Source organism: Rutilus rutilus, assembly GCF_951802725.1.
Source record: "Rutilus rutilus genome assembly, chromosome: 18".
Classification (NCBI taxonomy): domain Eukaryota; kingdom Metazoa; phylum Chordata; class Actinopteri; order Cypriniformes; family Leuciscidae; genus Rutilus; species Rutilus rutilus.
The window spans coordinates 34,679,538-34,694,905 of record NC_140231.1 but is presented as its reverse complement, the minus strand read 5'-3'; the positions used below and the strand labels follow the sequence as shown (position 1 = coordinate 34,694,905).

Genomic DNA, 15,368 nt, shown 5'->3' with positions numbered 1-15,368 from the left:
AATAACAGTTTAAAATATATTAAAATAGAAAGCAGCTGTTTTAAATTGGAATACTATTTTACAATATTACTGTTTTTGTTTGTATTTTTAATCAAACAAATGCAGCCTTGGTGAGCAGAAGAAACTTAGCTTAAAAATCTTACTGACGCCAAATTTTTGAACAGTAGTATATTATATATTTATATAATTATATAAAAATGTAAGGGATAAGACAGATCATTTTACTTGCCTGACCTGATTAGAACAATGAAAAAAACTTAAATGAAAAAATAACTTGGGAATCACTAAAACGAGGGCGCGATTGAACAGTGGACACATAAAAACATACTCTGTCATTTTGTTCAGAACATCATTCAAACTGCAAAGTGGTAACTTATATTTTTGTACAGTCGCAATAAAACACAACATTGTGCTTTTTTTAAATACATTCAAGCAATCCGCCCCGAAAATGAAACTAAAATGCTCACGGCTGCACAGGCATTCATAATGGTGCGCGTCCTCAGCGAGGAACGAGCAGAACAGAGTCAACGTTTCTTAGGTCATTCCTCCTTCCATAGGAATTTATTGAAAACGCTCGCTCTGCTCCGCACCATTATCAATGTCCGTGCGGACGAACATATTTTACTTTCGTTTTTAAGTTAGCGATTAAAAAGCCCCCAGCAGTGTCACACGTCAGTTAACCGGTGGTAAAATATTCTCACCGTCACATACCTAGTATATTTTTATATAGATATAATAGGCCTACCTGATTTTGAACACAAGAGGGCAGTATAGCACTATGTTTGACTTTATTTATTTATTGTTTAGACTAAACAACCATTCTGGCAGTTTTTAAACTTAAACTTCATTCTTAAATTGAAAAAAAAAAGAATAAAATGAGTTAAGTTCTGATATTTGTATACTTTTATGTAGTAATAAATGGTGTATAATTACATTTTTAGAATATATGAGCCTTTTAGTGTTTACTTTTTTGACATTACTTTAATCCCTCGCCATAGCAAAACCGTTTGAGATATTTATTATCCGTTCACAATTTAGCATCATTAATATATTTTTATCATGTTGAAAAAGTTTGGTGGGAATAAAATAACCACTTAGATAAAGGTGGCTAAAAATTCAGAGGCTGATTTTGCAAAAAAATCCACATTCAGACCAAAATATCTGACTTCCTGATGGTCAGAGCTAATGACTTTAAATTAGAAAGTTGTCCGGGTCGATGAGATCAATATATGAACTGAGTTTTTTTTACTGGAGTTAAAACTAACCCCCCCACTTTTGTCAAAAGCATGTTGAAAGTGACAAACTTCCTGCTGCCAGTTGGTGGCGCTATAACTTTGAATCACAATAGTTACATCCATCTGATCGGCCTCTTACCACGAACACACTGCTGAAGTTTCATCAAGATCAGTTAATGTATGCAGAAGTTATTCCACTTCGTGTTTCTCTTTTCTCGCCATAAATTCGATTCCTCGCCACGGCCAAACCGTTCGAGATATCAAAAATCCGTCCGCAATTTAGCATCCTCAAAGTCTTGACTACATGCACACCGAGTTTGAAGGGGACACAGTGAATTTTCTAGGAGGAGTATTTCACATTCCACAGCAAGCGTTTTCCAAACAACCCATAATAGCCGACTTCCTGTTGGGCTGGCGTAAAACTTGACCGGGGTAAAGTTGTTCGGCCCGATGAGATCTATATGTGTACCGAGTTTCATATTAATTCATGCAAGCGTGTTTGATCTATGGACCAAGTTTTGGGACCCCGTTCAAGGGGGCGCTGTTGAGCCCCCCTGCCACGCCCGGGTACCAGCTTCAGCCTGTCCCTGATGGCAGGGGGTTCTGACTTGTGTGCAAAGTTTCAAGAGTTTTTGAGCACGTTAAGGACCCCAAAAGCCCCTGAAACCTTGATTAACAATATAAAAGCAATAGTCAAATTCCCCCCTCCCCTCTCACACACAGAGACACAGAGAGAGGGAGAGAAAATTCTTCAGAAAATCCACATTCAAACCAAAATATCTCTCTTCCTGTTGGTCGGAGGTAGTTAATGTCAATTAGAAAGTTGTCCGTCTTGATGAGAACAATACACATACCAAGTTTTGTTGCTGTTGATAAAACTAACCCCCCCCACTTATGACTAAAGGTGGCGCTACTGAGCCCCTCACCACGCCCGTTTCTGAAACTTTGCACATGTCTACTGGCTAATAAATGTGATGTGTCTGTCGAGTTTCATGCAATTTCAAGTATGTTAAGAGTCTCAAAAGCATCAAAAAAGAATATTAAAGTTTGAAGCGTTGCCATGGCAACATTATTAAAGATATCAAAAATCCTTTCACAGGTCTACATCTGCCGTGTGTTTACATTATACACATAAAGTTTGAAGCAAATTGGGTAAAAATAAGAGGGTGATTTTAAAGCATTTTGAAAGGGACACACTTCCTGCTGCCAGTTGGTGGCGCTTTAACTTAGACTCACAGTAGTCACATCCATGTGATCGGCCTCTTACATCGAACACACTGCTGAAGTTTCATCAAGATCAGTTAATGTATGCAGAAGTTATAACACACTTCCTGTTTCCATTATTCGCCATAAATTCGTGTCCTCGCCACGGCCAAACCGTTCGAGATATCAAAAATCCGTCCGCAATTTAGCATCCTCAATGTCTTGACTTCATGCTGACCGAGTTTGGAGGCGATTGGATGAATTCCCTAGGAGGAGTACATTAAATTCCACAGCATGCGTTTCCAAACATCCCATAATAGCCAACTTCCTGTTGGGCTGGCGTAAAACTTAGAGCACGAAAGTTGTTCGGCCCGATGAGATCTATATGTGTTCCGAGTTTCATATTATTACATGCAAGTGTGTTTGATTTATGGACAAGTGTTCGGATTCCGTACCAGGGGGCGCTGTTGAGCCCCCCTGCCACGCCCGGGTACCAGCTTCAGCCCGGCCCTAATGGCCGCGGGTTCTGACATGCGTGCAAAGTTTCATGAGTTTTTGAGCACGTTAAAGGCCCCAAAAGCCCCCGAACCCTTGAAGAACAATAATAATAATAAATATAGCTGCGAGCAGCGATTGCGGGCCCAAGCCGGTGGCACCGCCACCCCGGTGCCTTTAGTTACCTAAAGGCACCGGGGATGGCGGTGCCACCGGCTTTGGCCCTCCATCGCTGCTCGCAGCTATATTTATATATATATATATATATATATATATATATATATATATATATATATACACACACACACACACACACATATATATATATATATATATATATATATATATATATATATATATATATATATATATATATATATATATATATATATATATATTTATAAGACAGAAAATATTACTTGTATTACCTTATTCTGATTTTATGATACACTCAAAATATTCCACAACAAATCCTTTAAATTTAATGTAAAAATAAAAACGAAAGTAAGCAGTGTTGGTCTCACGTAACCCTCTCATTAGAATCAAAATGTTTCAATTTTTGCGATGTATTTGGATGCTAAACTATTCTTTATTATAGGCTTTGTACTTCACTCGTGTTCCAATATCGATGGAAAAAATCATCCTCTTCACGCGCGCAAAAATGTGCTTGGAAACATCACAGTGGAGCTCTGCTTACTGTGAATGGTACAGATTGTACTACTGACTATTTAAACAGAGCAGTGTAATTCGTTTATGTTAGGTTGACTATTTTTATTATTATATTGTATTAGGGCTATAATGAATGTCAAGATTGCAATTCTGGAATGTGTGTGTGACGCGGTTGCGGTTGAACAGTGGACACAAAAACATAAATAAAATGTTTTAGTTAATTCCTACATCCATAGGAATACATTGAAAATGCTCGCTCTACTCCGCACCATTATCAATGTCTGTGCGGACATCTGTATTTTACTAGTATATAGTATACTATAGTTAGCGATTTAAAAGCCCTCAGCGGTGTCACATGTCGATTAACCGGTGGGAAAATGTTATCACAGTCACATCCCTAATATATTTATATATAAATACAATAGGCCTACCTGAAAGAGAATTTTACTTGCGCGACCAAAGTATAGCCTGATTAGAACGTCAATAACAAAAAAATAACTTGGGAATCACTAAAACGAGAGATTATTCTAATTTCATTACATTCATTTTAAGTTGCAATCAGCAGTTAATAATAAATGTATTACTGATCAATGGTAACAAGGTTGCACTGCTGAGGCTCATGCTGCTTCTCCAGGAGAATTGTAAACAAATGAGCGCAGCACACAAAAAAGCAACCCAGTTAACAACATACTGACTATAAAAATTACAAATATGGAGTTTTTATATATTTTATAACATATGATAGAGTTAAGCAACCTCACTTGACGAGTAGGCAACTATTTCCTGAATACAATCACAATTGAAACTGTGACATTGATTTCATACAACAGGTTAATAAACAGTTACAATTAAGTCACTTACATTTTAGATGCAATATTGACTGTTTTTGTTCTGTTTCAGCAGCAAAAATAGTTAAACAAAGATCACAGCAACTTGTTTTCTCATTACTGAATGATTCAGCATTTTGAAACGAATCGCTTGACTCAAAGATTCAATGGTCAATCCATAAACATCTGTCTCAATCATGAATGACTCAGTCATTGGAATGAATCGTTTGAACGAATGAATCAATGACTCGCTCATTAAGATGGTCGCCTGGCGACACCTAATGGCGGTTTAGTGTTATGTTTAAAAGTATCATTCTTTCCAACGTGCACCATTATCAATGTCCGTGCGGACGTCCGTTTTTTTACTTTCACTTTTATATTAGCGATTTAAAAGCACCCGCTCGTGTCACACGTCGCTTAACCGATGGGAAAATATCCTCACAGTCATATACCTAATAAATTTATATTTAAATACAATAGGCCTACCTAGTAAAACGTTTTATATACTATTTTGATATCCTTTTGGACACAAGAGCGCAGTATAGCCCTATGTTTGCTTTTTTGTTGAACCAAATAGCACTAAATAGCCTGTTTTTAACTTTTTCATACTTCTTGAATTGCAAAAACAGAATAAAATAGGTTTAATTCTAATATTTGTATTATTTTATATAAAAATAAATGGTGTATAATTAAATTTTAAGAATATATGAGATGTTTTCTGATTCCTTTTTTGACATTATTTTAATCCCTCGCCATGTCAAAACCGTTTGAGATATTCAATATCCGTTCTCAATTTAGCATCTTTAATGTATTTTCATCATGTTGAAAAAGTTTGGTGTGAATAAAAAAAAAAAAACACTTAGCAGGAGTGGGTAAAAAGCAGAGGCTGAATTTGCAAATAAATCCACATTCAAACCAAAATATCTGACTTCCTGTTGGTCCAAGCTAATGACCTCAAATTAGAAAGTTGTCCAGCTCGATGAGACCAATATACTTACTGATTTTTGTAATTGTGGGTAAACCTAACCCCCCCACTTTTGTCAAAAACATTTTGAAAGTGACACACTTCCTGCTGCCAGTTGGTGGCGCTATAACTTTGACTCACAATAGTTACATCCATCTGATCGGCCTCTTACCACGAACACACTGGTGAAGTTTCATCAAGATCCGTTAATGTATGCAGAAGTTATACCACTTCGTGTTTCTCTTTTCTCGCCATAAATTCGTTTCCTCGCCACGGCCAAACCGTTCGAGATATCAAAAATCCGTCCGCAATTTAGAATCCTCAATGTCTTGACTTCATGCACACCGAGTTTGGTGGGGATTGGATGAATTCTCTAGGAGGAGTACTTCGCATTCCACAGCAAGCGTTCTCCAAACAACCCATAATTGCCGACTTCCTGTTGGGCTGGCGTAAAACTTAGAGCACGAAAGTTGTTCAGCCCGATGTGATCTATATGTGTACCGAGTTTCATATCATTACATGCAAGTGTGTTTGATTTATGGACAAGTGTTCGGATCCCATTCCAGGGGGCGCTGTTGAGCCCCCCTGCCACGCCCGGGTACCAGCTTCAGCCCGGCCCTGATGGCCGCGGGTTCTGACCTGTGTGCAAAGTTTCAAGAGTTTTCGAGCACGTTAAAGGCCCCAAAAGCCCCTGAAACCTTGAAAAACAGGAATTTTAAACAAATCTCACTCAAAAGACAAATCCCCCCACCCCTCACACACACAGAGACGCGTGAGGGGCAGAGAGAGAGAGGGAGAGAATTCTACAAAAAATCACATTCAAACCAAAATATCTCACTTCCTGTTGGTCACAGCTTATGACTATAAATTAGAAAGTTGTCCGGCTTGATGAGAACAATATACATAACGATTTTTGTGACTCTACTTAAAACTAAGCCCCCATTTTTGACTAAAGGTGGCGCTACTGAGCCCCTCACCACGCCCGTTTCTGAAACTTTGCACATGTCTACTGGCTAATAAATGTGATGTGTCTGTCGAGTTTCATCCAATTTCAAGTATGTTAAGAGTCTCAAAAGCATCAAAAAAGAATATTAAAGTTTGAAGCGTTGCCACGGCAACAGTATTAAAGATATCAAAAATCCTTTCACAAGTCTACATCTGCCGTGTGTTTACATTATACACATAAAGTTTGAAGCAAATCGGGTAAAAATAAGAGGGTGATTTCAAAGCATTTTGAAAGTGACACACTTCCTGCTGCCAGTTGGTGGCGCTATAACTTTGACTCACAATAGTCACATCCATGTGATCGGCCTCTTACAACGAACACACTGCGGAAGTTTCATCAAGATCAGTTCATGTATGCAGAAGTTATAACACACTTCCTGTTTATCTTTTCTCGCTATAAATTCGTTTCATCGCCACGGCCAAACCGTTCGAGATATCAAAAATCCGTCCGCAATTTAGCATCCTCAATGGCTTGACTTCATGCTGACCGAGTTTGGTGTGGATCGGATCAATTCCCTCGGAGGAGTACATTAAATTCCACAGCATGCGTTTTTCAAACAACCCATAATAGCTGACTTCCTGTTGGGCAGAGCTAATAACTTAGAGTGCGAAAGTTGTTCGGCCCGATGAGATCTATATGTGTACCGAGTTTCATACTAATACGTTCTTGTATGTGTCCAAGATTTAAGATTGTGTTCTAGGGGGCGCTGTTGAGCCCCCCTGCCACGCCCGGGTACCAGCTTCAGCCCGGCCCTAATGGCCGCGGGTTCTGACCTGCGTGCAAAGTTTCATGAGTTTTTGAGCACGTTAAAGGCCCCAAAAGCCCCCGAACCCTTGAAGAACAATAATAATAATAATAATAATCCTAACGAAAACAATAGGGCCTTCGCCCCTTCAGGGCTTGGGCCCTAATAATAATAATAATCCTAACGAAAACAATAGGGCCTTCGCCCTTTCAGGGCTTGGGCCCTAATAATAAACAGAGCAATTCCAAGAGGGTCCTCACACCATCGGTGCTCGGGCCCTAATAAATCAGAATCAAGTCACAAGATGAGGAGCAAATGTGTGCAAAATGCCTAAAGTGGAGGGGAACATATTCAAAACACAAGCCACAAATAGTTAGATTAGATAACCCTGACAGATTAATAAATAAAATAAAAATAAAGAAATTATTAAAATAACGATAGTAGCCAGAATTTTCAACTTTGTCTTTTTAACTGCAGAAACAACAATAAATGCTAAACTGGAGAGGCAGTCTTTTTAGCTAAAAATGTTCACACTCACAGCATCCAAAAATCAAATTAGAACCGGCTGACAAGTTTTGAAATCACTTGTACCCTACCTGATCGAGAGAACAAATCCAGTCTTTCACTCTGTCTGTGTCCGTTGGAGTCTTTTCAAATTGTGCGCGCGGATAAAATACATTCTAAGGTGAAACCCAGTCTATGCGTGAAACGTGTTAACGATGGCCGGGAGAAGTGCGATCATGGTTTTCCTGATGCTAAATCCAGCCTTGGAGAATATTCTTTCTGATGGTGTACATCCACATTTTAGATTTTCTTATCCCAGACATTGTTAAAGATTTAAATCCTTGCCGCGAAGACGCTCCTCTGTCGGTCACGGATTGAAAGTGAAACTTAAATCTGTCACGGGGTGTTTGGATTTATTCACGCACCTTAAAAAAATATTTTTTAAATACTTATTTCTTTCTTTGCACATTTGTATATACAGCATTATCATAATAGGCTGAATATTAACGTATTGACATAAAAGCTAGTTCTATGTGAAATCAGACATTGAGCGCCCTCATATAGCCAAAGTGGCATGATCCTCCTTTCATAACACCTCTGCGAAGATTCGACCGTGAGATCGGTAGTCGAATCAGGCTCCTCCTATCGAAGCATCGAATCTTCGACTATTCGGGGTCACCCCTAATGGGAGGTCTACGACAGAGCAGAGGTAGACCTCTTTGCCTCAGAGACAACTGTCACTGCCCAATCTTTTTCTCAAAGAGCAGGGATGCGCTGGCCCACGAATGGCCCAGCCTCACCCTCTGTGCGTTCCCTCCAGTCTCTATGATTCCTCAGGACATCAAACGGATCAGGTCATCGAACGGTTTAGCTCGGAACCTCGACCCAAATACGTGCGAAGTACCATTGGTCCTCTCCTTCCTGAAAAAAAGGACGCTTTACAAAGTTGACTAATGTAAGCGTTGAACGTCAGTGCAGGGTCAAGAATAATACCCAAGTTTTTGACAGTGGCAGATGGAATTATTGCTGTAGCTTCGAGGTCAAGTCTGGGAATGTTGCTTACATTTTTTGTTAGAGATGGAGGGCCAGTGATTAATATTTCTGTTTTAGTCAGATTCAGACTGAGAAAATTGGAGTTGAGCCAGGCCTTTAGTTCATTAATACATGATGATAGTGATGTGGTCTGGTGAATAGAATCCTGTCGGCAAGCAGTATATATCTGGTGGTTTATGGTGAGTTTTCTCCCTATTTATACTCTTCTGACATGTCGCTCAAGTTGGCAGGGCATCAAGCGCTCCTATTGGACCACGCGCGCCCGGGCACTCACCATAGGTTTGTGCAGTTGCCGCTGCACAGTCAATCAGCCCGTTTCGCGGGCTATTATGCTCTTGCTGTGCAGCTGCAATGCGTTTTAAAATAAAGGCTTCAATATTCTCGAGAAAAGGAGTTTTCCCACAGCGTTTGCAATGCAGTACTCGTTCCCTTATCTCTAACGAAGGGAAATGTCTCCGTTTTTCAAAATAACCATGTATGTGTAAACGGGGCAATTAGCCGTCAAAGCATGCCCGGTTTTGATAAAAATAGCATCTACTTTATTTAAATTTAGGCCCCGTTTACATGTACATGGTTATTTTGAAAAACGGAGACAATTCCCTTCGGTTGTGCCCCTCGGAGAGCGGGTTCAGCAAAAAATCGACAGCTGGCAGCAGGAAGTAGCCGCTAATAACCAGAAGTCGGAGGTGGATGCAGCTGTGCTTATTTATATAAAATACCTATATTAGTAAATATTTTATATTATTTTATTATTTTTTTAAATTAAATATAAATTATTATTAATTACCAGAACCACATCCTCTTCTACCACTGTTTGAAGAATTCATCTTCCAGAATACGTTTTAATACGTTTTGTGAGTTTATTTTTAGTCCATCTCCTACCCTGAAGTCCGTTTTGCAGAGATGGACTAAAAATAAACTCACAAAACGTATTAAAACATATTCTAGAAGATGAATTCTTCAAACAGTGGTAGAAGAGGATGTGGTTCTGGTCCTTCAAGAGTCACTCTCAATCTGTCTGTATAAAGCCTATAAAAAAACAGTCTTCATGTATTTTACTACTCTTCAGTTTGTGATTCTTATTAAGAGAGGGTCGTTTTTTAGGATTCTTTGCCTACCCCAAGTCTCTGAGACCCTGACACCTTGCTCTTCTGGAGACTCCAGGTAGGTTGCAGTTCTGGAAAATGGTGGCGCTGAAGACTAAAGGGTTCCTGATGGTTTCACACTTAATTCTTCACCTTAATTCTTCATTCTTTTGCAGTTAACATGTGTTTTTTCTTCTCCACCTGTTTTTGTCTGACCCAATGAGCATTTCACTGTCCAGTGGTCATGCCTTAACTGCAATCTCTAGTATTGCATTAGTATTGCATTCTTCTCATGGGGATTTAATCATTTTTGACTTTTCAGTCTTTGTTAAATCTCTTTTTTGGCTTATTTTATCTGTAAAAGAAAACTTGCCTAACAATTCTGCACACCTGAAAATAAAAAGACATTTTTCATTTCCAGCCTTCATGAACAATTATATATCACTTATAAATGATTAAATACAAAATTAATAGTAATTATTAAGATTAATATGGTTTGGAATTGGCAAAATGTTCCTGGAAATAAAATATGATCAGAAAATCAACGTGCCTAATAATTCTGCACACACTGTAATAACCTCTAATACCGCATTGGGGGAAAAACTACTAGTCATATATTTCAAACCTTAGCTAAGCAAAATTATCTTGCATACTCTATGTACTCTAATGTACTTAACGTATCAAGAGTAAAAGTAAAGGAATTCTGCAGGAAAATAACCTCGTCAGGGTTTTTATGATGGTTCTGCTTTTATTTTATGCCTACTGCATATGTTGCATTTTACTTCCGAATATTTTCAAGGTTGATACATTTAAACTATATACTTTTGTGTAGTTTATTGTAAAACTGCATCATATTGTAAAATAACCTAATTTTATAGTGTTGCTGTCCTGTGTGGGAAAATCACTTCGAGAATTAACGATGTAGTTCCTTACATACCACCACTGGTTATTTTGAAAATTAAAGTAACAAAATGTAGACCTATTGTCACAATATTAACAAATTGTTGCTATACAGCTCCGTCCAATTTCAAAGGGCGCATCTGAAGCGCTCGGACCGGTCTTGCCTACGGAGGATTGCTCTTGTTGCCTAGCAACAGTGACTGACAGCTGCCGATGACGAGCGGGAGTAACATGCGCACTGGACTTTTTATATTCAGCTGAGTTTTATATTCAAATAGGGTTGAAAACCTGTGTAAATATATTTACCAAGGTCCATTTATGTACATAATAAAAAATAATACACTAGCCTACAAAATCGCATCAAGGTAAGATATAAATGAACATTTTAATCTTCGGCTATCCGAAGATTCTAAGCCGAAAGTAGGCTACATGACCTCAAACATCCTTAATACCATGTCCTCCAGTAAAATATAAAACATAAAAATGACAATAGCCAATTCGGGCTCCATAGCTGTTTACTCAATTATATCAAATGAATTGTCAGGATGGCAGGATACTCTCGCACCGTTGCTTGGCACCTGGAGCGGTAATCGGGAACACCTGGCTGCACAATTAGGAAATCCTACGAAGGCTACATGGTGCATCGTTCGGAGGACGCATAGGCTGCATCGTTTGAAGTCCGCAGCCTTCTAAGGATGCAGTCTTCACATTGGGACACAGCTATAATGAGCATTTGACAGAAATAGCGGCCATCTTGAAAAAATGGCCACCATGTTGAATTTTTGGATGGCCAATGCCTTTTTCCAAAAAAATTGACCCTTAGAGAGTATCTTTGCCAAATTTCATGCTTTTATTCCAATTTGAACGATTCTCTTGAAATGTGCCATTAATCTTCTGCACTATTAGAACCTTAAAAAGAATCATATCAGCCATCTTGGTTGAGTTTACTGGAGTTCAGGTATATGAAAAGGTGAAGATTAGAACCTAAATTTGGTGGAAAACAACAGGTTTCTGATGAGTTGATTGCCTCTTTGGATAATGATATGTCATTAAACCACCAATACCTAGTGATGCTACGTCTGACACCGACGCTCCGAAGCTTGCTTCGAACTCGACCGGTCCTTGCAATGAACCACTGCTTCGGAGCTTGTATCATTACGTCACTAGTCACGTGAAAATGACTTCTGAAGCAAACACACTGGTTCAGTCCTGTAGTGAACCACCTGACTGCTTTGACAGCCCAATCCAGTGTTGACAGGTTTGAAACCTGGCGGCTGTATTTCTTATAAAAGTTAAGGTAAAAAAACAACAACATAGAAACCATTACAGAAATTCTATTGGATTTAATGGTTTTCATGGGAATTTTATTGGTTGTAATGGGAATTATAGTGGTCTCTGTGGGTCCACTGATATGTGTTGGGCTGTATTGGTGGGGGCATTAAATCCTAATGCAATATGTACCAAACACACAGTTAAAAAAATAAATAAATTATGTAGTGGTTTAAATGGTAAAAGCCAATGGTTCCCATTTTAATATAAACCCATTAGAATTTCTGTGATGGTTTCCAACTTTTTTTAAGCTGGTCTGATCTTCTGTCCTTGTCTAAAGAAATAATTACACACACACAAATCATGCTTAATGTTTTATTATCAAGGTGAACACGTGAAATTCATCAGTATCTGTAAAATTCACCTACATGAGTTTCACAGCACTAACACTGTGTCAGCTTTGATCGCCTCGGTGAACACGTAATAAACGGGGCGTTACTTGCATTTTATGGTTGTCAGCTTTGTTGCATTACATTTACTTCACCAGGAGATGGTGCTGCAATTTCTATCTGAATGAAGCTTCGAGTAATGAACCATTTTCGACACAATTGTATCAGAAAGCAACAATGCTTCGAAACGCTTCATTTGGCCATCACTACCAATACCCAGAGCTGAGGAAAATAAACCCCGAGTGAAATACAACAAGCTCGGAGTTGACGACTCCTTTGACTCAAAGTGTGATTATCTGCTGTATATATAGACACCTCTTAACTCATTGATTGGGTTGATTAACTGATTGTGCTCCACAGGTGTTTAATTAGGGTTAATTATCTGAACGTGCTCCTCCCGAACTTTGTTAATAAAACATTATTTCTTAATATGCCAAATATGGTAGGGGTTGATCTTTGAGTATTATGATTGGATGGAATGGACATCGTGGTTAATGATTCTTGTGTATAAATATGAGGCTTCTTCCTAACTAAACTTGAGAGTGTTATGGTACTATACTGTCTCTGTTTAATTATTCTCTGCAAATTAATCTAACTATCAGTGTTCAGGCCAGTGCTGTAGCAATGCATCACTTCTTTTCCATGATGTTTTCCCTGCTAGCCATTATTGGGCATGTGAGCACCGACCGGTCTTACAGATCTGAGCTGAAGGTGACGAATGGAATGGGTTGGGGATCGTGGGGGCCTAAGAGCATATGTCCGAGTGGAACATACGCCGCAGGGTTTAGTCTGAAGGTAAGTTGGGCATTGACTCTGTGGCTAATGTGGGGGTGGATGAGCGCTTCAAAGATTCAAAACTATAGAGTTGCTGTTCATTTAATGCCAGGGAACTGCACCTGCTTAAGATTTAAGTGCCAGTATAATATTAAAGAGCATGAAGATAAATGTTACTAAGTTTTGGGTTAGAGTTTCTTTCAAGTGGAAGATTGTCTCAATGTTGTTTTAAGGTGGAAACACTTCAGTTGGGTGATGATACAGCGCTCAATGGGATTCGTCTTCACTGTGTCGATCGGTCCAAAGATTCATCAAGCTCACGTGACTACACCGTAAATGAGTCCAACGTAGCAAAGTAATGGACTCCGATTATGAACAATTATTGCATTTAAGCTAGATAAGTAAATTAAGGATTTTCTTGAATAACAATGATTTAATCAGGCAGCTGTTTTCTTCAGGTGGGGTTCTTGGCAACGTATCAGATGGTGTCGTTCTGGATACTTTACAGCTTTCCAGCTGAGAGTTGAATCTTCCCAAGGAGACGGAGATGATACGGCCGCAAACAACATCAAGTGAGTGTGTGCTGCTATAAGTTCTACAACATCTCTTACCCAGTGTAAACCTCTTACACCATATCTTACCCATCCTGGTTTTATTTTGCCATTTAAGGACTCAGTTTTCCCCCATCAATAGTTTAGGTAATATCACACTTGCAGTGGTGCTGCTGTTCAAGATTGTGATTGCTGCAGGTGATCATGCGACTGACACAACAGCACAATATATTTTATCATAATATTGTCACATAATTTTTTTTTTCAGGTTCAAATGCAGTGGAGGTCAGGAGGTGGAGGGTGGCGGCACAGAATGGGGCAACTGGGGTGACTGGAGTCCAACGTGTGAAGGAAAAGGAATCTGCGGCTTACAGACCCTGGTAGAAGAGCCACAGGGAAGTGGAGACGACACCGCTCTCAATGACGTGATCATGCTCTGCTGTGATTAAGGTGATGTGATTTCAATCAAACTCAGACTGACGCAGACACTGATGCTTCAGAAAGTTCATAAACAGATCGTAAAACCTATTCATATTCGTCAAGCGGTTTAGTCCCGATTTTCAGAAGAGACTCACTTTATATGATGAGCAGATTTAATTTAGGCTTTTATCTACACACAAACTTTGATCAGCAAACATAAAAAGAAGCACTTAATGTGGAATAACAAACTTCATGTGTTTCTAAAAGCTAAAACATTGTGTAATTGGTCCTCATTCGTCAAGCAAGCATGTTTCAGCTTCTATTTGTGCTTACTGATGTGTGTTATGTTTAAATATGGATATGTGGTGAACCACCCCTTTAAAACAAAAATATATAATATATAAATAAAATATATTTGTCTTCTACAGTGGCAGTGAAGAGGTTCCCCAATGTGTCCAGAGGAGCTTTGGGGATTGCAGTGAATTCTAAGCTGGGGGAACTGAGACTGCTTGAAAGGAACATGTTAAAACATTATATATTTGGTTTAGAATATGCTCCCTGCTTGATTGATTGTTAAATGTACATGTTTCAGACATCAAATAAAAATGTTCTTAAAATGTTACATGTGAATGTATTTTCTTAGATTGAAATAAAAAAAAAAAATCGTACGGGTGTGTAGACTGTCACTTGAGAGACAGAAATCTGAGATTTCATTAAAATACCTTCATGGAAATGTGGACATTACCTTATTAATTCCAAGAACTTTATTAATTCACCACATTATGATTTATTTTATTCCAAAATTTTTGTAACAAAAATTCTCAGGAATACACATAATATACTCATTTTGCCATTGTTTGCTCCTAAAACCATTGTTTCATGCAGGAAATTTAAGGCCATGCCCATTGAGGCAGAGGTTAGCAATGCCTCTTTGGTCCATAGAATGTAGTTTACGTAGGTTTGCGCATGCGCAGTCAGTTCTCCTGCTGTCTTGAATTATCAACATTGAGGCAGAGACCGAGCTTGCTTCATGCCACGTGATCCACTCGCTCTCACTCAATCCGCGCTTCCCGATCTAGCGGCGCCTAGGGTTGGCTGTCAACAGGCCCGGGGTGGGTAATCGGGAGAATTCCCGGTGGGCCGGTCGAGGATTTTTGTTTTTTCACATTTGTCACGTTAGATGCATTAGGCTACACTCGTTCCGCATTGACACCGCAGC

At 39.0% G+C, this 15,368-nt stretch overlaps 1 protein-coding gene across 1 annotated transcript; it reads left to right on the top strand.

Annotated features, from left to right (window-relative positions):
* The first annotated feature begins 12,843 nt into the window (after positions 1–12,843).
* LOC311277088 (vitelline membrane outer layer protein 1-like) lies at positions 12,844–14,771 on the top strand. The gene is made up of 5 exons (XM_084387235.1): positions 12,844–13,199; positions 13,412–13,533; positions 13,637–13,750; positions 13,998–14,179; positions 14,578–14,771. The coding sequence occupies exons 1-4, from the start codon at positions 13,029–13,031 to the stop codon at positions 14,176–14,178; spliced, it is 588 nt and encodes a 195-aa protein (XP_084243361.1). The 5' UTR covers positions 12,844–13,028; the 3' UTR covers position 14,179; positions 14,578–14,771.
* Positions 14,772–15,368: the final 597 nt, after the last annotated feature.